At 50.4% G+C, this 25245-nt stretch overlaps 1 protein-coding gene across 2 annotated transcripts in view; it reads left to right on the top strand.

Annotated features, from left to right (window-relative positions):
• Positions 1-25245, top strand: part of LOC135219951 (WD repeat-containing protein 3-like) — a 271400-nt gene that overhangs the window by 110533 nt on the left and 135622 nt on the right. For both annotated transcript variants that reach the window (XM_064257236.1, XM_064257322.1), the window contains exons 10-12: positions 4431-4668; positions 5521-5633; positions 13217-13433. In XM_064257236.1, the coding sequence (XP_064113306.1) occupies positions 4431-4668; positions 5521-5633; positions 13217-13433 (568 nt within the window). The remainder of the gene's footprint in view (positions 1-4430; positions 4669-5520; positions 5634-13216; positions 13434-25245) is intronic.

Below are 25245 nucleotides of genomic sequence, written 5' to 3'. Positions count from 1 at the left end.
GTTCAGAGGTCATCAGAACGTCAGGATGACTCTGATAGCCCCCTTTTGGCCGGCCAGGGAATGGTTTCCGGACCTAATACAGCTGTTGACGGACTTTCCAAGAGAGTTACCGTTAAGGAAGGATCTACTCAGACAGCCCCACTTTCTGAGGTTCCATCACAACTTGTCCGCTCTTCGACTAGTCGCCTTCAGACTGTCGAGCATCTCCTCAGAAAGAGAGGATTTTCAAAGAGAGCTTCAAGGGCTATTGCTAGACCCAGAAGAGAATCCTCTGATCGAGTGTACCAAGCTATGTGGGTCCAATTCAGAGCTTGGTGCAAAGAAGAAGGAATTTTGTCTTTAAGACCTCTATAGCTCAGTTAGCTAACTTCCTTCTTTTTCTTCGTGAGAATAAGAAGCTTTCTACCCAGACGATTAGGGGTTATAGAGCTATGTTGTCTTCTGTGTTCAGACATCGAGGATTAGACATTTCTAATAATCAAGACCTCTCAGACCTGATTCGTTCCTTTGATACGACCAAGACAAAGTAGTCAAGAACAGTAGCTTGGAACCTGTATGTAGTTCTCAAATGGCTAATGTCCGATAGATTATAACCGATCTCCTCTAGTTCTTTTAGAGATCTGACTAGAAAGACTCTTTTTCTTTGTGCTTTAGCATCAGCTAGAAGAATCGGTGAGCTGCATGCTATTGATAAAAGAGTTGGATTTGCTAAGGGCAATGCCATTTGCTCATCAATGCTGGGTTTTTTGGCTAAGAATGAAAATCCCTCACGTCCTTGGCCTCGTTCTTTCTCTATAAAGAACTTTTCGGAGTTAGTGGGGCCTAATGAGCCTGAATGTCTTCTCTGTCCAGTGAGAGCACTTAGACATTATGTGCAAAGGACCAAAGGTATAAGAGGTAAGAGTGATAACCTGTGGTGTTCAGTGAAAGATCCTTCTCGTCCTCTTTCTAAAAATGCGCTCTCCTTCTTTTTAAGGAATTTAATTTCTGAGGCACACGGACAATGTCAGGACTCAGATATCAAAGTGTTTAGAGTCAAAGCTCATGGAATTAGAGCAGTGACTACATCTATGGCATTTAGACGTAACCTGTCTTCGAAAGACATTATTAAATCTACATATTGGAGAAGCAATTCTGTCTTCGCATCTCATTATCTGACAGATTTGCAAACCACATATGAAAATTGCAGTACATTGGGGCCATTCATTGTGACTGACACGATATTGGGTGAGGGAGAGAAGGATGTATCCCATCCTCACTAACTTTTCTCCTTGATTATGGTTTTTTAGTTTTAAGGTTGTCTGAAGATACAGGGAGTTTTTTGAGTATCTTTCAGTCTTTTAATGTCTTGGTGTATTTCTTAACCGGGTGTGGTGATCCCTCGTTTTTCATTGTGTTTTTTGGTGATTTGTACTGCGCCCTGAGCAGGGGCATTATAGTCTTGTCCGTTACGTTCACGTCCTCAACGGCAAGTATACTTATTATTGTGTCCGGCACATGGATCCATATATCCTGTCGGTACAATAAAGGCCAGCAGACTACATAGGCAGTAACCACTGAGTCAGCGGTCTTTAAAGGTAAGGAACCTATATCTTCGGATAATTCCAACAGTTGTTATTTTAGCTGCCATTGTCCCACCACCTAAATGTGTCAATCAGCTAGATGTAACCACCGGGTATGTTATATAAGTGAAAATGACATTTTTATAATAATATAAAGTTTCACTTATACTTACCCGGTGGTTACATAACGAAGCCCGCCCTCCTCCCCACATATGGACAGGTAGGCATGAAACTTCTGATTTATTGCTGGAATGGTTCCTGGTACCCGGTAGAGGGCGGGAGTAGAGGGATCACCTGTCAAACCATTAGCGCTACCGCGAATTTCAAATTCTGCCGTGACGTCAGGAGACGACAGCTAGATGTAACCACCGGGTAAGTATAAGTGAAACTTTATATTATAATAAAAATGTCATTTTAATGACCTCTTGATTCTAGAACAGGATGATTTTCTTGGTTACAGGGAGTTCTCGCTTATCAGCAGCGTCAGTTAATTTAATTTTTGTTTTATGGCGCTTGGCTAATGATGTTAATTAGATTTTTGACACCAGTAAGTGATTTTTGGTACCGGTAAACAGTATCAGCATCTGTAGGCAGCTTTTCAGTGTTGGTAGGTGGTTTATTGGCGTTGGCAAAAAGATGCCAACACCAAGGTCAAAGATTTTGGTTCTAGTGTGGAAAGCACCTCAAAACTCTTGTGGTACACAAAAGCATCTTATTACAATCTTCAGTAACAATCTTGTAATGAGGAGATTGAAAAACCTTGACTCTCTTGTCTGGAACTTACAGGCTCTGAGTATCTGCTACAAACTCAGGAACAAATGAGAATGAGAGGGATTCCCAACCATCCTAGTGCTGCACCTAAGAGTGTGTTTGTAGCTTGCACACATCTTTGGATAGTACTTTCTTCTCGGACCTGTGGCAATGGCTGAATATGTAGCTGCCTGAGTTCTGCTAGGACAGAACAGCGTCTCACCTGAAGTTTAATGTAAATGAAAGGCTAGTTGAATGAAAGGAAACTGATACCTTTATCCCTTTCTTTGTTTTCGTCTATCCAGTGTCCTAAGGTCTTGTATTCTCTGGCTGGGCTAGGTGCAAGTGAGTTACACAACAAAGTTTCCTATCTGACTAATTATTAGTCAATAGATTCCTTCAGTCTCCCTTGTTATGGGGGTAGAGTGAGTGGTAGTCTGTTATCATCTTGGATTTTGTAATAGTATTGTTGCTACCTTCCAAACTTGTCTCCCCACCTTATATGGGAAACCTTAGTTTTCTTAAATACCCTGAAGCATGGCTACTTACATGCCAAACTCTGGTACAGGGCTTTTTCAGCCTCTACATAAATTATTCCAGATTGTACAGGTTGTGACAGGAGTTATTCTTCCGTATGACTAGTAAGGAAAGAATAACACCAGTCTCCAACTAAAAGATGAGGGTTTGTATTTGTAGGAAAAAATATCAAATTCAGTGTGATCTAAAGTCTATCATAATCCCACCATTAACCAACCTTGTATTTGTCCCAACGGGTAGACGAAAATGTGGCACTGGTAATTGAATTAGTGGAAGGGCCCCACATTATCACTCACCTGCTAGTTAACTACCTTCCTACAGATCTGTCACAAAGGTAATTCATACAAATGATTTAAGGTTTGTACACATATGGGAAAATAGCAGATTATCATAATTTGGCAACACAGGCAGTCCCCGGGTTACGACCGGTTCGGCTAACAACGTTTCGAGGTTAAGGTGCTTTTCAATTATATTCATCAAAAATTATTTCCAGGGTTACAACGCCTACAAAACTCATGTGGCAGAAGAAATATGACACAAAAAATCCAAAATAATCAATATTTGAAGGTTTTTTGGATGAAAAATGCAATAAGAATGCAGTTTACATAGTTTAGAATGCACTTAAAGCATTAAAAGTAAGGTTTTCTTAGGATTTTTTATGAGTTCCGGCCTACGACTGATAATATATTGTACAATTGTTATTGGTATTACGTATATGCATTGTTGAAATATGGTGGATGGGATGTCCTATATATGGACAGCATAAGGTTGATTCTAGAAGGTGTCTGTCGATGTATTTAAGTTGTGTTGTGACGTCATAGGCTGTGATGTCATAGACAAGATGGCGGCAACGTCGCGGGGATGTAAACAATAACATTGGGCAGTATAAAGCACGTGGTGGTGGTGTGTGGTTGGTAGGGGAGAGCTCTCTGTCTGGTAGGAGTTTTTGGGTCGTAAGTCTTGTTGTGCTGTTGTTCTAAGGTGATTTCTGGAGTATACTGGAGTTGGAGAAAGCGTACAGGTGGGTAGATTATTCATTTGTGTAAATAAAAGGGGTTAGGCTAGGCTAAAATTCAAAACGACGATTTTCGGCTTACGACGCGTCTCAAGAACGAAACCCCGTCGTAACCCGGGGACAGCCTGTATCTATAAGCTTGATGTGTTTTGATAAAGTTTTGTGCATTGCTTCTCTAGTCTCATACTGTGCTTTCTTATAAATTATCTTTTGTTGTTCTCGGTTTATTTGTGTCGGTTTCTGTTCCCAATGGCATGATGATAACTGAAAATCGGCGATAAAGCACATCGCTGCCTATAACTGGGGATAAGCACCGCTGTTACGTGGGGACCAGTGCCGATAAGTGGAGATCAGTGTCAGTAAGCGTAGATCGGCGCTGAAAAGCCAGTTATTGTTGCTAGACAAGTGCTGTAAAACCATATCACTGATAACTTAGGCCATAGATAACTTGGGACTGTTTGTATTGAGAAACCTTTCAGGGTGATAAGGGTGTCAAACTGTGAAATTCAGTAATAATTTTTAGTAACTAAGTATTTTGCTGATACTGGTATTATCTTTTTCCACAGAGAAGCTGGGGAAGAGTTTCAAGAAGATGGCACACCAAAGTTAGCGGATGAAATTAAGAAATTACCCCATATTAAAGCTTGTCATAAATTACTAGGAGTTCATGCATTCTCTGACAAGATGGGTATCGTGAAATTAGTTACTCTTCATGTTGATAATAGTTTGGCTCTTTTCCAAAAAAGTATAGTTACCAAGGATGATGTAAATGAGCAGACAGATTCCAAAGGAAAAATAGAGCCTGTAAGTTTATTGGAAGTGTTTTTCTTATTTATTTTCTTTGGCTTGTTTCTTTTCATTTAAGGTTTCAGAGTCATTAATACACTTTTCCTGTAAGATGGACTTGGATTGGGAATCCCTCTCTGTCTTATTCTCTACCATAAATTTGTTGTAGAAATTAAACTTTTTTTTTCTCTCTCTCTTTAACTAATTGAAAAGTTGATTCAGTGTTTCATGTTTAAGCACTAGCTATGGATATTTGGCTTAATTGTTAATAAGTATTTCTAACATTACAAATGCTGCAGAATTATTATTATGATGACTATTCATCTAATATATGACAAAGCAGCTGTAACAGTATCCATGAGTCATAGTTAGAGTTTTATAGTTCATCTTCAGAAATAGGTATAACTGCTACAGTACCATCTGTTCCTTAACTCTGTTTCCTCCAGTTCTCCCTTACTCTTTCCTACCTAGACTACTCATCTTCACTGAACATATTCAGATTCTTGATTCAATGCAGACTCTGTGAACACCTTGCCTGTTTAGTGGCTGTCAGAAACTAGCATTCGTTTTGTATTTATATTTTTTTTTATTTCAGGTATACCCAGTCTAATAAACTCAATCCCTCCCATTTGCCTAGTGAAAACCAGTAATCTTGATTTAACCCTTTTCTTTAAAAAAATCATTAAATTTTCCCATTTTTACACTATGCATTAATATTGAGCTGCTGTTGTTAAGTTTTTAAAATTTGTACTCTGTAAAGGAAGATAGTGTAGTAAAGATAATAGGAAGTTTGCTTTGTCTTCCTATTATTAGATTATTTTCTCCTATAAAGTAAACCATACAAGTATTTCATTACTCTTAAATTTCCAGACAGTAATATTGGACCGCCCAGGTCACAGAACAGAGGTGAGAACTGTTGCATTCAGTTCTTTGAGTGACCAGATTATCAGTGCAAGTGGCGATTGTCTTAAGGTTTGGCACAGGTGAGATCTTTTTTTGACTTTTTCGATTTGCAATAGACAGAGTAACCAAGAATTATGTTTTAGTAATTTTCATTTAAATAGATGTGGAGATTTTTTCTCATTTGCTTTGTTTCATCACAACCTATCAGTCTCATGTGACTACTTTTGTGGTTTCAATTGTCAAGAGATTCCCACCATTTTACACATGGGGTACAGTAATATAGATGCATATACTTTCTGGACCCACAGGTACCCATCAGTTCCCCCAAGTCAGATTTTATAAGTTTTTAGTGCTGGCAACAGTTCTGGCAAGTTGACTGAAGAGACTCGTAGTACCATTGCCTTGCTTTGAACTGCATTCATCAAGTGCTTTCGTGGGTCCTATAAGCATGTGCAAACACTATGGAATATTCAGCCTCTTGACCTCCCTTCAGAATTGAGATTTAGCCACATATATGGTTGATGGGTTGTAATTAAATAGTTTTATAAAGAAAACTAGCTTTCTTATACAACCAATCAGTTGTATTTTATATTGCGTTCCTTCCTCCCATCCCCACAGATTTTTGTTTAAACCCATGATTGTGAGTTTTTGGGGCATTCAAGTTGATAAATTTGGGTAAAATAGATGGGCTTGTATGAAAAAGTAATTTGTTCCGATATGTATACAAACCCTCGGTCCTTTAACAATAGGAAGGTAGTACTTAGCAGCAGCTGAACCGGTCGTAAGCTTCGAACAAGGGGGTTCGGTAGTTAACTACTTGTCCGGCAGTTGGCGGTCAGCTCGACTGCGAGGAGAGGAGTCACTTTGCTTTCGGCCGCGTAGGTGGATGACATGTTGCTCGGCTCTCTGCCCGCTTCTTGTCGTATGTTTTGTTTGCTTCACTGCGTGAAAGGTTTTTTCTTTTTCTTTTACTGTGTCTATTTGTGCAAGGATATACGTAAGTACGGGTGTGTTTTTGTACACCATACAGTGAATTTTGTGATTTTTGAGATTCGAAATGGAATCCCAAGAGCCGGAGAGACCCCCCCCATCAGCCGCAGATTGTACCCTGGCGTGGAGGGCCGTAAGTGTGAGGCCTTTCGATCATCTGTTGAGGTTGACCCTCATGAGTTTTGTACTCGGTGTAGAGGGCAGGAATGTTCTCGCACCGAGACATGTGATGTATGTGTTTTTTGGTCAGAGGAGCAGTGGGACGCTATGGGGGGGAGGAAGAAGCCGCGTAAGCCAGCCAAGGAGTCGTCGGAGCGTTCTCCGGCTACGCCCTTGATTACGGACACGTCTTCTTCTTTTCTCCCTCCGTCTCTGCTCCCTCGTATGGCTCCTTCCCCTTCGGGGGAGGTTTCTTGCTCCTTCTCTCTCGATCAGTTGAGTGTGGAGGGGGGGGGGGGGGGGAGATACCCCGATATCCGGTTGTACTCAGACTGTCCCCCCTCCCCCAACTCGCCCGACTTTTCCTTCCTCAGATCTGCTTGCCATGGGGGACGATCTCGGACGGGCCTGGTACTCGCTGGGGCTCCGAGGGACACCGATGGTTCAGGGGCTGCTGAGTCACCTGGTGAGAGGGGCCATGCCGGTAACGCACGGCCCGACCACCACAACTACCACGAAGGTGTCCACGCCTGGCTACACTGCTCCGCCGCACCTCGTGTACACCCAGCACGTAGCCACGGTGACCCCGACAGCTGCTGTGCAGGCGGCGCTGCCGGAGATTATAATGCCCGCTGTGACGCCACCACCTGGTTTTGCCGCTCTTGCTGCAGCCCCAGACTTCCGGTGTCCTAAGAGCTCCCCAGACCTGCCTCCTGTGCAGAGGATGTTGCTGGTTCCTGCCCCACCTCCTCTTCCTGAGTATGCTGCCGGTTCAGTGCCAGTACCAGTTCCTGCCGCCGTCATTCCTGCCCGTGGTGTTGCTGCCCCCCACCTCAGGTCCTTCCGGACAGGTGCAGTCGGGCCCTGGATGGAAGACCTAACTGTGGTCCTGAGGAAGCTGACGAAGAAGAAGAAGGAGAAGAGGAAGGTGTCGTCGTCGTCTTCATCGTCTTCTTCGTCGACGTCGTCTGCCGCCGCTTCCCCTTCAACTTCTAAGGCCCCACAGCCGAAGAAGAAGAAGGCTCGTCCTGAGACTTCTAAGGGTCCGTCCCACTCTGATGGGACGGTTGGGACTTCCGCCGGTCATCCTGTTCCTTCGGGAACGGGGTCCGTCTCTCCTTCTGCAAGGAAGAAGAAGACAGGGACCAGAGGAGCGCCGACTAACACCGGTACCTCCTCGCCTGGCGCTAGAGGTTCTGCCTCAGTGCCAGGTACCGTCTGGGCCTCTCGTTCTCAAGAGTTACCGAGTGTACAGTCACCTAGCCAAGACCCAGGCAACCGAGTCTGCTCGGTGCCAGGATCCAGGCACGGAGCGGAAGACTGGTGGGGGTCGCTTGACGCAACGGTCCCAGACCGGTCGCGGGCTGAGGCAAGGAAGCGGTCCGCTCGGTCACCTAAACCAGCCTTGGCTGGTCCAAGCGGCGTGACGTGCCGTGAGGACAGGCCTCGCACCCACCGCGACAGCGGACTCTGCAGGTCCCCTGACTGCCGCTCCTACCGGGACCGGGCGGAGAGGGGGACCAGCAGCAGCTCTTCTGATGCTCGGGACCGTCACCGCTGTTCTCGGTCCAGCCGCTCTCCCCAGGAGAGCTGCTCGACCAGGCCTCCATCTCGATCGCCACCACGGGTTGGTGATCGCCTGCAGCCCCCTCAGCACACCAGTTTTGCCGGTGGGTGTTGGGGGAGCGTCAGGTCTTCCTCTCCTGTCCCTTCAACTTCCTCGGGCTTCACCGGGAAGAGCGAGGCGATCAGGAGTGATCGCGAGGGGCACGCTCCTCGCGATCCCGCCACGACGCCCTACAAACCTGGCACGGTCCTAGGACCAACCAGATCGTATGCGCAAGTGGCAGGAGGAGACCAGGAGGGGTCTGCTGTGGTTCCTCCTGTGGAAGGAGGAGGGTCTCGGGAGGCATTCTCGCTGGAGGGGCTTGATGGTCCGTCTCCGCAGGATGCAGTCACTCCTGAGATCCAGAAGTCGTTCGCAGAGGTTGTTGCGCTGATTCGTCAGCACAACGACCTCGGGGAATGATCGCCGCTCCCACCTTCCGAGCCCACATCGGGTTTTGAGTCGTTCTGGGGACCCAAAAAGGAACCCAGGATGATGGTGGGTCTGCCGCGATCGGCCTTGGCTAACAGCGTACTGAGCCAAGTGGACACTCTCGTCTCCGAACAGGAGGGTTCGCTTCGGTCCGGTAGGTCTTCCTAGCTCCTTCCCCCACCTCTACCGCGACAGAGGCGCTTCTACGTGCCTTCAGAGCAGTCTCCAGGATCGACCTGTGGTCCCTCACAGTGTCGAAAGCCCCGGCCTCCTTGGGGAACAACACTCCTGAAGGGTACCCAGCTTTTGTGAGACTGTGCCAGTCTGGAGGTAGGGCCATCTCCTACCTGGCCCACCAGACGGCTAACCTGTGGGCCAACCTGGTTCTCCGGTGTAGAGACCTGGGCGTGAGGCGGCCCTGGGTCTTCGCAACGGACCGGTGCGGAGTTCCTCCTCTCTCTTCCCCAGAGAGATGGTGGACGCTGCAGTGGAACAGCGGAGCAATGACAACAGTGACCGTCACGTCCACCAGGCAGTTTCGAAGGTGGCTGGGCAACCTCGGATGACTGCAGCTAAGCCCAAGAGTTTAGCTAGTGCTTCCTCTACGTCCAAGAAGATCGCCTCGTCAAAGCCGAGAGGAAAGACTCTGCCTTCAACTTCTGCTGTAAGGAGTGACTGCAACCAGCCCTCCTCCCAGTCCTTCTCTCGAGGAGGATCTGGGAAGAAGTCGAAGAGAGGAGGGAGATGTTAGGGACGGCATTCCCCCTCACCTGCTGCCAGAAGGAGGGGGTTGCCTGGTGAGCCATTGGGCAATATGGCAGCGCTACGGAGCGGAGACCTGGATAGTGAACGTCCTTCATGAGGGATATATACTACCCTTCGAGTCTCGGCCACCCCTCACCTCCAACCTGGTCCATCTGCAAACCTATGTTCCTGGCTCGACCAAGGACGTGATGCTTCGGCAGGAAGTAGAAGCCATGCTGAGCAAATGAGCTGTGGAGATCGTATGGGATCAGTCGCCGGGCTTCTACAGTCTACTTTTCCTGGTGGAGAAGTCCTCAGGGGGCTGGCGCCCGGTGATAGATCTCTCTCCCTTGAACCGATTCACTCGCCAGACTCGGATCACAATGGAAACAGCACGTTCAGTGCTCGATTCCATCAGGGAGAATGACTTCATGCTTTTGGTGGATCTGAAGGACGTGTATTTCCAGGTACCCATCCATCAAACCTCCAGAAAGTACCTCCGCTTCATCCTAGACGGGACAGTGTACCAATTCAGGGCACTTTGTTTCGCTCTCTCAACTGCCCCACAGGTGTTCATGCAAGTGTTCCTGCTGGTGTCGGCTTGGGCCCACTCGGTAGGGATACGTCTTCTGAGGTATCTTGACATTCTGCCGCGATCTGGGGATCGTAGTGAATTACGAGAAGTCAGACCTCGAGCCCAAGCAGAGGATGAAGTACCTAGGCATGCTGATCGACACGGTAGCAGAGCGAGTCTTCCCCGCAGATTTGCAGATCAGCAGGTTCAGGGAGGCGGCAAGACAGTTTCTGTCTTTACAGGAGCAACCAGCTCAGCAGTGGCAGGTCGTGATCGGTCACCTGTCGTCTTTCGAGAAGCTAGTCCCTCACGGGCGTCTTCACCTCTGGTCTCTTCAGTGGAGACTAAAGGAGTGTTGGTCACAGGCAAGGGACCCTCCTTTCTTCCCCATGTCCCTCACAGAGGAGGTGAGGCAGGACCTAGCCTGGTGGCTGGACGACGGGAGCCTTGTAAGAGGAGTGCCTCTTCGCACTCCCCCTCCCCCCGGAGATGTTGCTGTTCTCAGACTCGTCGACCGAGGGATGGGGTGCACACCTGGATGAGTTGCTGACTGCAGGAGTGTGGGACCATTGCGACAAGCACCTTCACATCAACGTCCTGGAGCTCAAGGCAGCGTTCTTCGCTCTCCAAGAGTTCTGGGATCGTCTGGTGGGACATTCGGTGGTGTTGATGAGCGACAACAATACGGTAGTGGCATACGTCAACAAGCAGGGGGCCTAGTGTCCCTTCCGCTGCACCAGTTGATGTTGCAGTTGCACGAGTGGGCCGTGGCACTGTCAGCCCGCTACATTCCAGGCAAGAGGAATGTGATAGCTGACAATCTCAGCCATCGGGATCAGGTGATAGGAACCAAATGGTCCCTTCATCCAGACGTGGCGGAAAGGCTCTTCAACCTGTGGGGGCGTCCAGTCGTAGATCTGTTCGCCAACTGGCACAACAGAAAACTCCAGGTTTTCTACTCGGTTGTGCCGGACCCATGGGCAGCTGCAGAGGATGCTCTTCAACATCGGTGGGACAACCTCTTTGTTTACGCCTTTCCCCTCTTCTGTCTGATTCGGAAAGTGATCAGCAGGGCGCTGATCACCGCGAACCTTCGGATGATCCTGGTGGCACCCAAACGGCCTCAAGCCATTTGGTACCCAGTCCTGCTGGCTCTGCCCCCCCTGGCACAACCTCCTGTGCCAGCCACACGTAGAACAGTACCACCGTTCCGTCGAGTCCCTGTGTCTTCACGGCTGGCTGTTATCCACCATTTCTTGCGAGTGAGAGGTTTTTCTCGCAGTGCAGCAACAGAGATGGCTGGATACCTCAGACAGTCCTCTGCAGCTGTCTACCAGGGGAAGTGATCCGTCTTCTGTGGTTGGTGTCGTGGACGGGGTCTCTCCTCTCAGAGCCACTCTTCAGCAGGTAGCTGATTTCCTTGTTTTCCTTCGCCGAGAGAAGCTCTTCTCCATCTCTGCAGTTAAAGGATACAGAGCCGCCCTGGCCCTAGTCCTTAAACTGCGAGGTGTGGATATCTCCTCTTTCGAGGTCTCCCTCCTGATGAAGAGCTTCGAGAGGTCTTGCCCACCCAGGGAACTCAGGCCTCCAGGGTGGGATGTAACTCTCGTCCTTAGGAGTTTGACTCGCAGACCCTTCGAGCCACTCCGAGAGTCATCAGACAGGGATCTGACCCTCAAGACCCTCTTCCTGCTGGCCCTGGCATCGGCGAAGAGAGTAGGGGTTCGAGTCTTTCAGGATCCCCTCCCTGAAGGATTTCACCAATAATGATGCAGATGTAATGCTGCTTTGTCCTGTGAGGGCGCTACGGCGCTATCTGAAGAGAACTCGGTACCTCAGGCCTGAGTGCCGACGCCTCTTTGTTAGCACCGGGGTTACCAAGAAAGAAGTTTCCAAGAACACACTTTCTTTCTGGGTGCATGAGGTGATCAGGAGGGCTTACGACACGGATGGTAGTGACGACATCCGTACCCTTCGTCCGAGAGCCCACGAAGTCAGAGGTATTGGTCTAACCCTTGTGTTCCGCAAGAACTTCTCCCTGGCACAGGTTCTGAAGGCAGGGGTTTGGACCAACCAGACCACCTTCACTTCATTCTACCTTCTGGATATTACCCACAGGTCCTTGGACACTTTTTCCTTGGGACCCGTGGTGGCTGCTCAACAAGTTGTGTAGTCTACCCAGCACCTGAGTGGACAGAACAGCATTGCATCCTTGTGTGACTGCATGAATGGACGAGTGAAAGAGAGTGTGACTGGCTTCTCTTCCTCCTTCGTTCTTCTCCTCTACCTGTGGGCAGAGGGCCGCGGTCGTCACTACGCTGAACAGGAGGCCGATGCAGGTAAGCTACACAACTGAGCTCCATCCTATCCCTTTCAGTACGGATAGGAGTAATTATCCACCACTCCCCAACAAGGGGCGGGGAGTGGAAGCCAACAAGAGAGAAACCCATGACTTCATTTTGGCTCTTGAAGTAGGAATTAGTTCTTGCCTTTTGCTCTTTATAAGAGGTACGCTTGCCTCCCTCTTATAAATTTGGTCCAGAAGTCTGACCACTGATCCTGCGGTGCACACCCCGATCAGCTGGGCAGAGGCTAGGATCCCTCCCTCTGCTCTTACGACCAGGGAGGGAACCAAGGTAGGACGAACACCCGTCTGTTTATTAGACTCAGATTCCACCCACCAAGAAGTGAGTCTTCCTATTGTTAATGGACCGAGGGTTTGTATACGTATCGGAACAAATAACAATTTCTCGGAAATTGTATTTTTCCTAACTATACAAACCTGAGGTCCTTTACATATAGTCCCACTTCATGCTACCCCTCACTCTTCGTTTCCTGGGCCTAAAGCAAAGTGAGACTCCTCTCCTCGCAGTCGAGCTGACCGCCAACTGCCGGACAATTAGTTAACTACCAAACCACCTTGTTCGAAGCTTACGACTGGTTCAGCTGCCGCTAAGTACCTTCCTATTGTTAAAGGACCCCAGATTTGTATAGTTAGGAAAAATACAATTTCCGACAAATTGTTATTTGGTTTTAAAAATCAGTCTTTTGCTGCTGTGGGGAGTAATAGTTTTGCACTCGTAGTTGAAATGCAAGATTTTCATTTCTATTCTTGTAAAGAGAATTTAATTTGTTAAGTGTAATTCTTTGTTTTTCAGGTCAGATGTACAAGCTGTAGCAACCATTGCGTGTGATTATGCTCTTTCCCTTGTCATTGCCCCTGGGGACCGTCATGCTGTTATAGGAACACGATCTGGACGTTTACAGCTTTTTGACATTGTTTCGTCTGTCATGCTTGAAGATATTATGGCTCATGAACCAGATGAAACTGAGACAGATACTGGAGTGTGGTCAGTTGCTCTGACTCATGATGGAGTAAGCCTCGTTGGTTTAAATATGCTTTGCATTTGATTTTTGGTATTTTCAGTGTTCAGTATTTTCTATTGCTTTTTTGTGTGTTCCATTGTAATACAGTATTCAGGAAAATAGAAATGGTAAAGAATAATCAGCTGTTTGCGGTAGGAAAATTTATGTAATGAGAGCTTGTGAAATACCTTAATTAACACATTGCAATACACTCCTGAACACCTGAATTAGCCCTGGTCACTGACCAGCCCGAACTATATCCCCACAGATTTACCCACAAAGTGGGTTATTTGTTCCGATATGTAATACAAACCATCGGTTCTTTAACAATAGGAAGTAGCTAGCGGCAACTGGAACGGTCGTAAGCTTCGAACAAGGGGAGAACGGTAGTTAACTGCTTGTCCGACAGTCCTGGGAGGTAAACAAATCACTTTTGCTTTCGGCCGTGGTGTGACAAGACGTGTTTGTCATCGCTCTGCCCGCTACTCGTCGTATGCTTTGGTTTTGTATCAGCCCTCTTTCTGGTTTGTCTGTGTAGTGAATGAAAATTGTAAGTACAGTACTTTCATTTTTGTTTATTACATTTAATAATTAAACATGGATCAAGAGATGGAGCTTTCGCCGCGCCCCCCAGTCGCCCGTAGAGTGTGTCCCGGGCTGGAGGGGCGTAAGTGCGGCGGATTTCGCTCCTTTGTGGATGTGGATCCACATGAACTGTGTACATGGTGTCGGGGGTGAGAATGCTCCCGAACCGAACCTTGTGTAACTTGTGTTAATTGGTCCGAGGCGCAGTGGGTTCTGTACGAGGGCAGGAAGAGACGTAGGCCTACAAAGGAGTCGTCGGAAAGCTCTCCAGCGACTCCTTTGGTAACGGATACCTCGTCTTCCTTCTTGGCCCCCGGTCAGCCCCCACGTTTTGCGCCTTCCCCTGCGGGGGGGGTAGCGGAGTCCTTCTCCACACTTGATCCGTCGAGTGGGGAGGAGGGCGCTCGCTACCCGGATGTTCAGTTGTACTCGGGGTCTTCCGTCCGCTCTGGGTGGGGTTCGTCTCCCCCCAAGCGCGAGGGAACCCCTCTAATTCACCTGACTGTTGCTTCCGCAGGTGTGCCTTCCGCGAGGGACGACCTTGGGCAGGTGTGGGAGTCGCTGGGATTGCAGGGAGTGCCGAGTATCCAGGGGCTAATCCAGCGGTTGGCGGGGTCGGCACAACTACAACCCTTACTACTCCAGGGTACGCTGCCCCTCCGCACTTGGTCTACACTCCCCATGTGACAACTGTGACACAGACAGCCGCGATCCAAATGCCTCTCGCTGCCGTGCCAAGGAGGGGCGTGCCACCTCCACCTGGTTTCTTTGTGCTGCCGACCCCGGACTTCCGCTGCCCTAAAAGCTCTCCCCTGGACTTGCCTCCTGTGCCTAGAATGTAGGTAGCTGCTGATAAGACGCTTGGCTCTCCTGATTCTGCTGCCGTACCTGCCATACCTGTTGCTGGCCCAGCCGCTCATGCTGCTCCTGCTGTTCCAGCCGCTGACGCTCCTGTTGTTCCTGCTGTTCCTGCTCCTGCTCCTGTCGTTCCTGCTCGTGGTGGTGCTGCTCCAGGCTCAGGTCTTTCTGGACAGGTGCAGTCGGGCCCTGTTGCTTCGGCAACTGCCCCGGCTCCGTCCTGGATGGAAGACCTGACATCTGTCCTGCGAAGCCTGACGAAGAAGAGGAAGAAGAAGAGGAAGGTGTCGTCGTCGTCTTCATTGTCTTCTTCGTCGTCTGCTGCCTCCTCTTCCCCTTCGACTTCCAAGGCTTCCAAGCTTAAGAAGAAGAAGGTTGCCTCCTCCCCCCCTAAGAAGGCTCCGGAACTTCTAAGGGCCCGTCTCGCTCCGGCGATTCGGGGGGCTCTTCTGCTGGTCCTTCTGTTCCCTCGGGAACAGGGCCCGTCTCTCCTTCTGCAAAGAAGAAGACGGGGACCAGAGGAGTACCAGCTTCGGCTGGTACTTCCTTGGCTGGTGTTAGCGGCTCTGCCGCTAAACCAGGATCCGGCTCAGCTTCTCGTTCGCGAGAAGTACCGAGTGCACGGTCTCCTGCGGGAAACCGTGCAGCCAAAGTCTCGACGCCCGAGTTCGCTCGCCGTCAAGACCGAGGCACGGAGCAGAAGACTGGCGAGAGTCGTGCAGACGACTCTCGCCAGGCCAGCGGACGCTCTCGCAGCGACCAGCCGGCAGCTCGGGCTGACGTGACGGTCTCTGACCGGCCACGGGCTGAGGCGAGGAAGAGGTCCCCCCGGCCGTCGGTACATGCCTCGGCTGGTTCCAGCGGCTCGACGCGCCGAGAGGACGCTCACCGGTCTCACCGCAACAGCGAGCCTAGCAGGTCGCCTGACCGCCGCTCCCATTGGGACCGGGCGGACAGGGCGTCCAGCAGCAGCTCGTCTGACGCTCGGGATCAGGGTCGACGTTCCCAGGTTAGCGGCAAGGCCAGGCCTGCAGCTCGATCACCACCGCGGGTTGGTGATCAGCCGCAGCCCTCCAAGCACGCTGGTCCTGCCAGCGAGCGAGGAGGGAGCGTCAGATCAGCCTCTCCGGTACCTTCAATCTCCTCGGGATACACCGGGAGGAGCGAGGTATCCAGGAGTGATCGCGAGGGGTGCGCCTCTCATGATCCCGCTGCGACGCCGTACACACCAGGCACGGTTCTAGGACCGGCCAGGAAGTACGCGCAAGTAGCTGGAGGCGACCATGAGGGGTCTGTCGCTGTTCCTCCTTCTGAAGGAGGAGCATCTCGGGATCTGTTCTTGTTGGAGGGACTGGACAGTCCTACTCCTCAAGATGCGGTCACTCCCGAGATTCAGAGGAACTTTGCTGAGGTCATTAAGCTGATTCGTCAGCATAATGACCTTGGGGAAGGATCGCCGCTACCACCTTCTGAGCCCACGTCCCGGCTTGAGTCATTTTGGGGCCCGAAGAGGGAACCCAAGATGACGGTGGGTCTGCCACGATCAGAGCTTGCTGACTCGGTCCTGGACCAAGTGGAGAATCTCGTCTCAGGGCGAGAGGACTCGCTGAAGTCCGGTCAGTCTTCCAAGCTACTTCCACCTCCTCTACAGCGTCAGAGGCGTTTTTACGTGCCTTCGGAAGATCCGATACCGCCTAAACATGTTAACCTGGAGTTAACTAGGCTGACTCCAGGTGTTTCCCTGCAGCAGCTCCTGTCGGAGAACCTCTGGTTCTCGCAGCAGGAGGCACTCGCCCTGGAATCTACCGCCATGGCAGCATTCCAGGCAGTCTCTTGGTTGGATCTGTGGTCCCTCACAGTATCCAAAGTCGCGGCCGGCTCTGGGAGCTCTGCTCTCGAAGACGACCTGGCGTTCAGGAGACTGTGCCAGTCTGGAGGTAGAGCCATCTCTTACCTCGCCCATCAGACTGCTAACCTGTGGGCCAACTTGGTTCTTCGTCGTAGGGACGCAGTCCTTACCCGAGTGACCAAGGGGGCTGGGCGTGAGGCGGCACTCGGTCTTCGTAACGGACCTATTAGGAGTTCCTCCGCTCTCTTTCCTGGAGAGATGGTGGACGCTGCGGTGGAGAGGGGGTGCACTGATGACAGTGACCGCCTGGTTCACCAGGCAGTCTCGAAGGTTTCTGGGCAATCTCGAGCTACTGCGGCTAAGCCTAAGAGTTTAGCTAGCGCTTCCTCGGCTGCTAAGACGGCTGCCCCGTCTAAGCCCTGTGCGAAGACTCCTGTTGCTTCGACTTCTGTGAAAGGAGGCCGAAACCAGCCCTCCTCCAAGACCTCCTTTCCCCGAGGAGGTGGTGGGAAGAAGTCGAAGCGAGGTGGGAAACGCTAGGGACGGCATTCCCCCTCACCTGCTGCCGGAAGTGGGGGGGTGCCTGGCGAGCCATTGGGCAACTTGGCAGCGCTACGGCGCCGAGACCTGGATAGTAGACGTCCTTCGGGAGGGATATCTACTACCCTTCGAATCTCGGCCACCCCTCACCTCCAACCCGGTCCATCTACAAACTTATATCCGGGGTTCATCAAAGGACAACACGCTTCGACAGGAGATCAAGACCATGCTGACGAAACGAGCTGTGGAAATCGTAGAGGATCAGTCACCGGGCTTTTACAGCCGCCTTTTCCTGGTGGAGAAGGCAACGGGGGGCTGGCGTCCGGTGATAGACCTCTCTCCCCTGAACCGTTTCATTAGCAAGACTCGGTTCACGATGGAGTCAGCACGATCCGTGCTCGACTCTATCAGGGGGAACGATTTCATGCTTTCAGTGGACCTGAAGGACACGTATTTTCAAATACCCATCCATCAGTCCTCCAGAAAGTACCTCCGCTTCATCTTCGACGGGACGGTGTACCAATTCAGGGCACTTTGCTTCGGTCTGTCAGCCGCCCCACAGGTGTTTACGCGAGTGTTCACTCTGGTGTCTGCTTGGGCCCATTCGCACGGGATATGTCTTCTGAGGTATCTCGACGATTGGCTGGTCCTGGCGAGCTCCCGCTCGCAGTTGCTGCAGGACAGAGATCGACTCCTCAAGTTCTGTCGCGATCTGGGGATTGTGATAAACTACGAGAAGTCCGATCTTGAACCCAAGCAGAAGATGAAGTACCTGGCGGGTACTGCTGATCGACCACGGTAGCAGGGCAAGTCTTTCCCGCAGACTTGCGGATCAGCAAATTCAGGGAGGCAGCCGGCCGGTTCCTGCCGAGGCAGCTCAGCAATGGCAAGTCGTGATCGGCCACCTGTCGTCACTCGAGAAGTTAGTCCCTCACGGGCGTCTTCACCTGCGGTCTCTCCAGTGGAGACTAAGGGAGAGTTGGTCTCAGGCAAAGGATCCACCTTACTTCCCTGTGGCCATCACGGAGAAGGTGAGGCAGGACCTAGCCTGGTGGCTCGACAACAGGAACCTCTTAAGAGGAGTGTCCATCCGCACTCCCCCCCCCCCCCCCCCCCCCCCCCCGAGATGTTGCTGTTCTCAGACGCATCGACCGAGGGATGGGGCGCCCACCTGGAGGAGTTGCTGACTGCAGGTGTGTGGGACCATCACGACAAGCACCTTCACATCAATGTCCTGGAACTCAAGGCAGCGTTTTACGCTCTCCAAGAATTCCAGGACCGCTTGGTGGGACACTCGGTGGTGTTGATGTGCGACAACACCACAGTAGTGGCATATGTCAACAAGCAGGGGGGCCTAGTGTCTCTCCCGCTACACCAGTTGACCGTGCAGGTGCACGAGTGGGCCACGGCTCACTCGATAGAGCTGTCAGCACGCTACATTCCAGGCAAGAGGAATGTAGTAGCAGACAAGCTCAGCCGTCGGGATCAGGTGATAGGAACCGAGTGGTTTCTACACCCAGATGTGGCGGAAAGGCTCTTCAACCTGTGGGGGCGACCAGTCGTGGATCTGTTCGCCACCCGGCACAACAGAAAACTTCAAGTTTTCTTTTCAGCCGTGCCGGACCCATGGGCAGCTGCAGAGGACACTCTTCAACACCCGTGGGACAACCTCTTCGTCTACGCCTTTCCTCCCTTCTGTCTGATTCGGAAAGTGATCAGCCGAGCGCTGGCCACTCCGAATCTCAGGATGATCCTGGTGGCTCCCAAACGACCTCAGGCCATTTGGTATCCGGACCTGCTGGCTCTCTGCTTGCGGAAGCACCGAGAGAGATGCCCCACTGGCACAACCTTCTAGCCCAACCGCACGTAGAACGGTACCACCAAGCAGTCCAGTCCCTACAACTTCACGGCGGGCTGTTATCCACCATCTCTTGCGAACGAGAGGCTTTTCTCGTAGCGCAGCAACAGAGATGGCTGGACACGTCAGACAGTCCTCTGCAGCTGTGTACCAGGGGAAGTGGGCCATCTTCTGTGGTTGGTGTCGTAGACGGGGTCTATCTCCTCTCAGAGCCACTCTTCAGCAGGTAGCGGATTTCCTCGTGTTTCTTCGCCGAGAGAAGCTCCTCTCAGTACCCACAGTCAAAGGATACAGAGCCACCCTGGCCCTGGTCCTGAAACTGAGGGGACTGGATATCTCGAACTCGTTCGAGATTTCCTTATGAGGAGCTTCGAAAGGTCTTGCCCACCCAGGGAACTCAGGCCTCCTGAGTGGGATGTGACTCTCGTCCTTAGGAGTTTGACTTGAAGACCCTTCGAGCCACTCCGAGAGTCGTCAGACAGGGATCTGACCCTCAAGACCTTCTTCTTGCTGGCCCTGGCATCGGCGAAGAGAGTAGGGGAACTTCATGGTCTTTCCTTCAATGTTACACACACCAGGGGATGGGGATCTGTGACGCTCGATTTCGTCCCGAACTTTGTAGCTAAGACTCAGAATCTGTCGATCCCTGACGACAGGTTCGAGTCTTTCACAATCCCCTCCCTATTGGACTTCACCGATAACGATGCGGATGAGATGCTGCTTTGTCCTGTGAGGGCGCTACGGCGCTAAGAGAACTCTACACCTCAGGCCTGAGTGTCGACGCCTCTTCGTTAGCACTTGGGTTACCAAGAAAGAAGTATCCAAGAACACGCTTTCTTTCTGGCTACGTGAGGTGATCAGGAGAGCGTACGAGGCTGATGGTAGTGACGACATCCGTACGCTCCGTCCGAGAGCCCACGAAGTCAGAGGTATTGGACCCTCCTTGGCGTTCCGTAAGAACTTCTCTGTGGCGCAGGTCCTGAAGGCAGGTGTCTGGGCCAACCAGACCACCTTCACGTCCTTCTACCTTCCGGATATTGCCCACAAGTCCTTGGATACTTTTTCCTTGGGACCTGTGGTGGCTGCTCAACACATTGTGTAAGCATACCCAGCACCCGAGCAGGCAGAACAGCATCGATTCCTGGTATCACTGGGAGAATGAATGTGCGAATGAGAGTGTGACTGGCTTCTCTTCACCATCTTTCTCTACCTCTACCTGTGGGGAGAGGGACACGGTCGTCACCATGCTGGAAAGGAATTTGATGCAGGTAAGCTACTCGACCGAGCTCCAACCTATCCCTTTCATTAGGGATAGGAGCATATATCCACCACTTCCTCCTACAAGGGGGAGGAAGTGGATCCCAACAAGAGACAAACCCATAACTTTATATTTGCTCCTGTACAGGAACAAGTTCTTACACTGCTGGTACGAAGAGATACGCTTGCCTCTCTCTTAGTACTCGGCCCAGAGGTCTGACCATTGATCCTGCGGTGCACACCCCGATCAATCGGACAGAGGCTTGGACCCCTCCCTCGCTCTTACGACCAGGGAGGCATTCCAGGGTTGGACGAACACCAGTCTGTTCATCAAAAGACTCAGATTCCTCCCACCAAGAAGTGAGTCTTCCTATTGTTAAAGGACCGATGGTTTGTATTACGTATCGGAACAAATGACAATTTGTCGAAAATTGCATTTTCATACAATCAACTTACCTGTCAGATATATACATAGCTAAGACTCCGTCGTCCCCGACAGAAATTCAAATTTCGCGCCACTCGCTACAGGTAGGTCAGGTGATCTACCGGCCTGCCCTGGGTGGCAGGACTAGGAACCATCCCCGTTTTCTATCATATTTTCTCTGTCGCCGGTGGTATCAACATTGTTGTTATTACCTCCTGACTTAGATTCATTTTTCAACATTTGATCAACGTTTTTCGGCTTTTTGGTGACGTATTTGGATCGTGTTTTGGCATTCGCTACTGTGGACTGTGTTTGGAATAACTCTTTTGGATTTTTCTCAGTATGTCTGATTCTAATGTGAGTGTGAGAATGTGTGTGAATGTAGGCTGCAAGTGAGGATACCGAAAGCTTCGGTTGATCCTCACATTGTATGCCGTAAATGTAGGGGGGTTCAGTGTTCTGCTATTAACACTTGTAAGGAATGCGAGGGTTTGAATGCAGAAGAGTGAAGACTTTGACTTCTTATTTGAAGAAGTTAGAGAGGGATAGAGTTAGACGACTGAAAGGTATGAGTTCAAGGCCTATTGAGCCTTTCACGGATAATTCTAACCCTACTACTGTAGATTCTCCCTATAGATCTCATTCTCAGAGTGTCTTTTCGGATTCGGCATCGGAATCGCCAATCTGAAAGCGACTATTAGAGACGTCAGCAAAAGACTTGAAGTCCAAGATGGCTGACTCGAAAGGTAAGGCTAGTGATAGTGAACATTTTAGTGAAGTGAGTCCTATCATTGTTGTGGAGGGGGCGTTGATCGTCCCTGCGGCGCTCCCAGGCCTAGACCTCTTCCAAGCTCCCATGAGGAGAAGGAAAGTCGAAAGCCTTAAGGAGGTCGTGGGGAATCCCCAACGGTCAGACGTCCCTTCAGCTAGCTCTGCTTCATGGCAGCTAGCTCAAGGGCGCTATAGGAAAAGCGTCCTTCGCGAGTGTTTCTCGTCCTCTCCCTCTCCCTCACCTAAACGAGGGTGGAAGGAGTCGAACTTATCGAGACCGCTGAAGCGTCATATGAAGCAAGACATTGATTCGAGCCAAAGCGCGGTTCTCGGATGACGCCCCGTCCCCCTGCTATTAAGAAGGCGAAGGTGGCGTCAGGCGTACCTGACGCTTATGGGGAAGTACCCCATCATGCTTCTTCCCCGAGTGATGACGAGAGGCGTCATGCACTAGACGTGGGAGAAGCGTCAAGAAAGAGAATTATGGCGGTTCAGGAACAACTGTCATCTCTTGTGGGAGTTTTAGCGCCCCGTCGAAGGACGTGACGCTTCCAATTAAGAAGTCTCGTCCTCTCGCACCTGCTCGAAGAACGGGGGCTGACGAGAGTGTTGTAAGACAAGAGAAACGAAAGACGTCTTTTAGAAGTGAAGCGTCATTTCAAGCGGATCTTAGACGTGACGCTCCGTCCAAGATTGTGACGCAAAGTAGGAAGCCCCCTTAGAGAGCGAAGCGTCTCCAGACGCGAAGCGTCTTCCATACCCGGCGAAGCGTCTCCAAACGGCGAGCGTCAATCAAGCCGTCAACAGAGACTCATAAATGACGCTCGAAGAGCGGGAAGCGTCATACAAGACGTCCTTCTAAAGCGCAAGAGAAGCCGCAGGTTCTTGGACGCCTTCCAAAGGTCGATCAAAAAACGGGGAAAAAGGAAAGACTTTCATTCCCTTAGCCCTCTCCTATCAGGAGTTTGTCTCCTCCAGAAGAGGAAAGTTCTGAAAGGAGAACGGAAACTCAGAAGTATCACGAGTTTGAGGAAAACTCGGATGATGATGATCATGGAAGAGAGGGCTTGTCCAACTATAAAGTGTTGACTACCCTGCTTCTGGAGGAATACGGAGACGAGTTGACTCCGGCTGCTCCTCCTTCTCCGCGCTCGCTCTTTTCGAGTGCGAAGGCGAAGAAGCCTTCGTCTTTTCTGAAGATGAAAGGCCACCATCTCGATGAAGCGGGCTTTACACGCCTTAGACTCCTGGATTAAGTCGAAGGAAGACTTAGTCAGGACAGTATTTTGCATGCCTCCAGCAAGGTTAGCTGGGAAAAGAGGCAGATGGTACAAGACGGGGGAGGATATGGGTATCGCTCTCCCTTCTACAACAGAGGCAGATTTTTCGACGTTAGTTGACGCTTCAAGGCGTCCAAGTCTTAATTCCGCTCGTATTACATGGAGTATTTCAGAACTGGATCATCTCCTCAAGGGACTTTTCCATGTATTGGAAGTCTTCAACTTCTTAGATTGGTCCCTTGGGATGATGTCCAAGAAAGCTCTCGATTCACAGGGAATCGAACCTGAAGCCCTGTATGCATTTTGTCGTGCATCGACAAAGCGGTACAGGATGTATCTTTTTTAAGTCTCTTCATTATTGGAGCAGGTCTTTTGAAAAGAAAGGACGGTGTATGGCGCCTTCTTAACAAAGGCAGTTCACATGAGCCAGAGGGCAGCTCTACTGGATGCACCTCGTCTGACTATTTGTTCCCTTCTCAGTTAGTGAAGGACGTGGCTCACTCTTTAACTGAGAAGGCGACTCAAGATCTTCTGACGCAGTCAGCTAGAAAGAAGAAACCTCTTTTTGTTTCTGACAAGAAAGAACCTAGCACTTCTATGCAGCCCTTTCGAGGTGGTCCGATCTCCAGACCTCCCGCAAGAAGGAAGGCTCCAGAGAAGAGAGGTAGGTCCGCCTTTCGTCCCTTTAAAAAGGGAAAATGAAACATTTCTCCTCCAAGCACCAGTAGGTGCCAGGCTCCTGTGACGCTCCCAGGCCTAGACCTCTTCCAAGCTCACAAGCCCAGAGGAGAAGGAAAGTCGAAAGCCTTAAGGAGGTTGTGGGGAATCCCCAACAGTCAGACGTCCCTTCAGCTACCTCTGCTTCGTTGCAGGCGGCTCAAGGGCACTATAGAAAAGCGTCCTTCGCGAGTGTTTCTCGTCCTCTCCCTCTCCCTCACCTAAACGAGGGTGGAGGGAATCGAACTTGTCGAAACCGCTGAAGCGTCATAGGACGCCTGACAGGGATTCTATAGTCCGGAGCGTTTTCCTCAGATGACTCTCCGTCTTTTAGCAAGAAAGCGAAGGGGGCGTCAGCGTCACCTGAAGTGTACAGCAAGTAAAAACCCATTTCTTTTTTTTTTCCCCACCAACGAGTGATGACGAAAGACGTCATGCACTGGACGTGGGAGAAGCGTCAAGAAAAATCATTATAGCAGTTCAAGAGCAAATGTCATCTTGAACGCAACGTCGGAAGGACGTGACGTTCCAACTTAAGAAGTCTCGTCCTCTCTTACCTGTTCAACGACAAGCGTCATACAGAAGGGAAACGGCTAAACGTCTTACAGAAGCGTTTAGTGAGAGCGAGAACAGGTGCTTACGAGAGTTTCGTAACGCCAGAGAGAGGTAAGACGTCTTTTAGACACGAAGCGTCATTGGAAACGGAGCATAGACATGACGCTCCGTCCAATATTATGACGCCAAGGAGGACGCCTTTGGAGAGCGGAGCGTCTTCCAAGCGAGAAGCGTCATCGAGACGTCAGCAAAAGACGTCATCCATGACGCTTGGCAAACTGGGAAGCGTCATGTAAGCATGAAGAGTCTTCTAAAATTCTAGAGAAGCCGAAGCTTATGACGCCTTCCAAGACTATGAGAGCGGGAAAGAGGAAGGATTATCATTCTCTTAGCCCCTCTCCTGTTAGGAGTTTGTTTCCGCAAGAAGAAGAATGTTCGGAAAGGAGAGCGGAGACGCTTTTAGATCCCGAGTTAGAGGAAAACTCGGATGACGAATATAGTGGAAGAGAAGGTCTGTCTAACTAGAAGGTGTTGACTACCCTTCTTCTTGAGGAGTACGGGGACGAGTTGACGCCCAACACCACCCCACTTGCCTACATTCGGAAACAGGGAGGGACGCACTCCTCGTTCCTTCATACAGAAGGGACTCTACACGAGGAAGTGTGTCTCGATCTCTGGTCTCTGTGGGGAACTCTCATGTGAGTTTCTTAGCAACATTCATTTCAATTAAGGCTCCCAGTGTTTTGCTCGGTCGTGGAAGATCCCAGAGCTCTTATGGTAGATGCCTTCCTGTTAAAATGGGTCTCGAGAGACGTTTATGCTTTTCCCCCATTCAAAATCCTGGGGTTAGTAATGAAAAGTTTGTGGCGTCAAAAGAGACGAGGATGACGTTAATTAAAGCCCCTTTTGGCAGGCCCAGGAATGGTTCACGGAGGTTGTAGAGTGAATCGTAGACTTTTCCAAGATCCCTACCCGGAAGGACGGATCTTCTCATACAAACATCAAACCTCTCCGCTCTCGCTCTGACTGCCTTTCGACTATCGAAAGACTTGTCAGAGCGAGAGGCTTTTCTCGCGAAGTAGCAAGCGCGATCGCGAGAGAACGCAGAACCTCCACTACGAAAGTAT

The sequence above is a fragment of the Macrobrachium nipponense genome, chromosome 11 (assembly GCF_015104395.2).
Source record: "Macrobrachium nipponense isolate FS-2020 chromosome 11, ASM1510439v2, whole genome shotgun sequence".
NCBI lineage: Eukaryota > Metazoa > Arthropoda > Malacostraca > Decapoda > Palaemonidae > Macrobrachium > Macrobrachium nipponense.
Note: the sequence above shows the minus strand (reverse complement) of the source record. Positions and strands in the feature narration are given on the sequence as shown.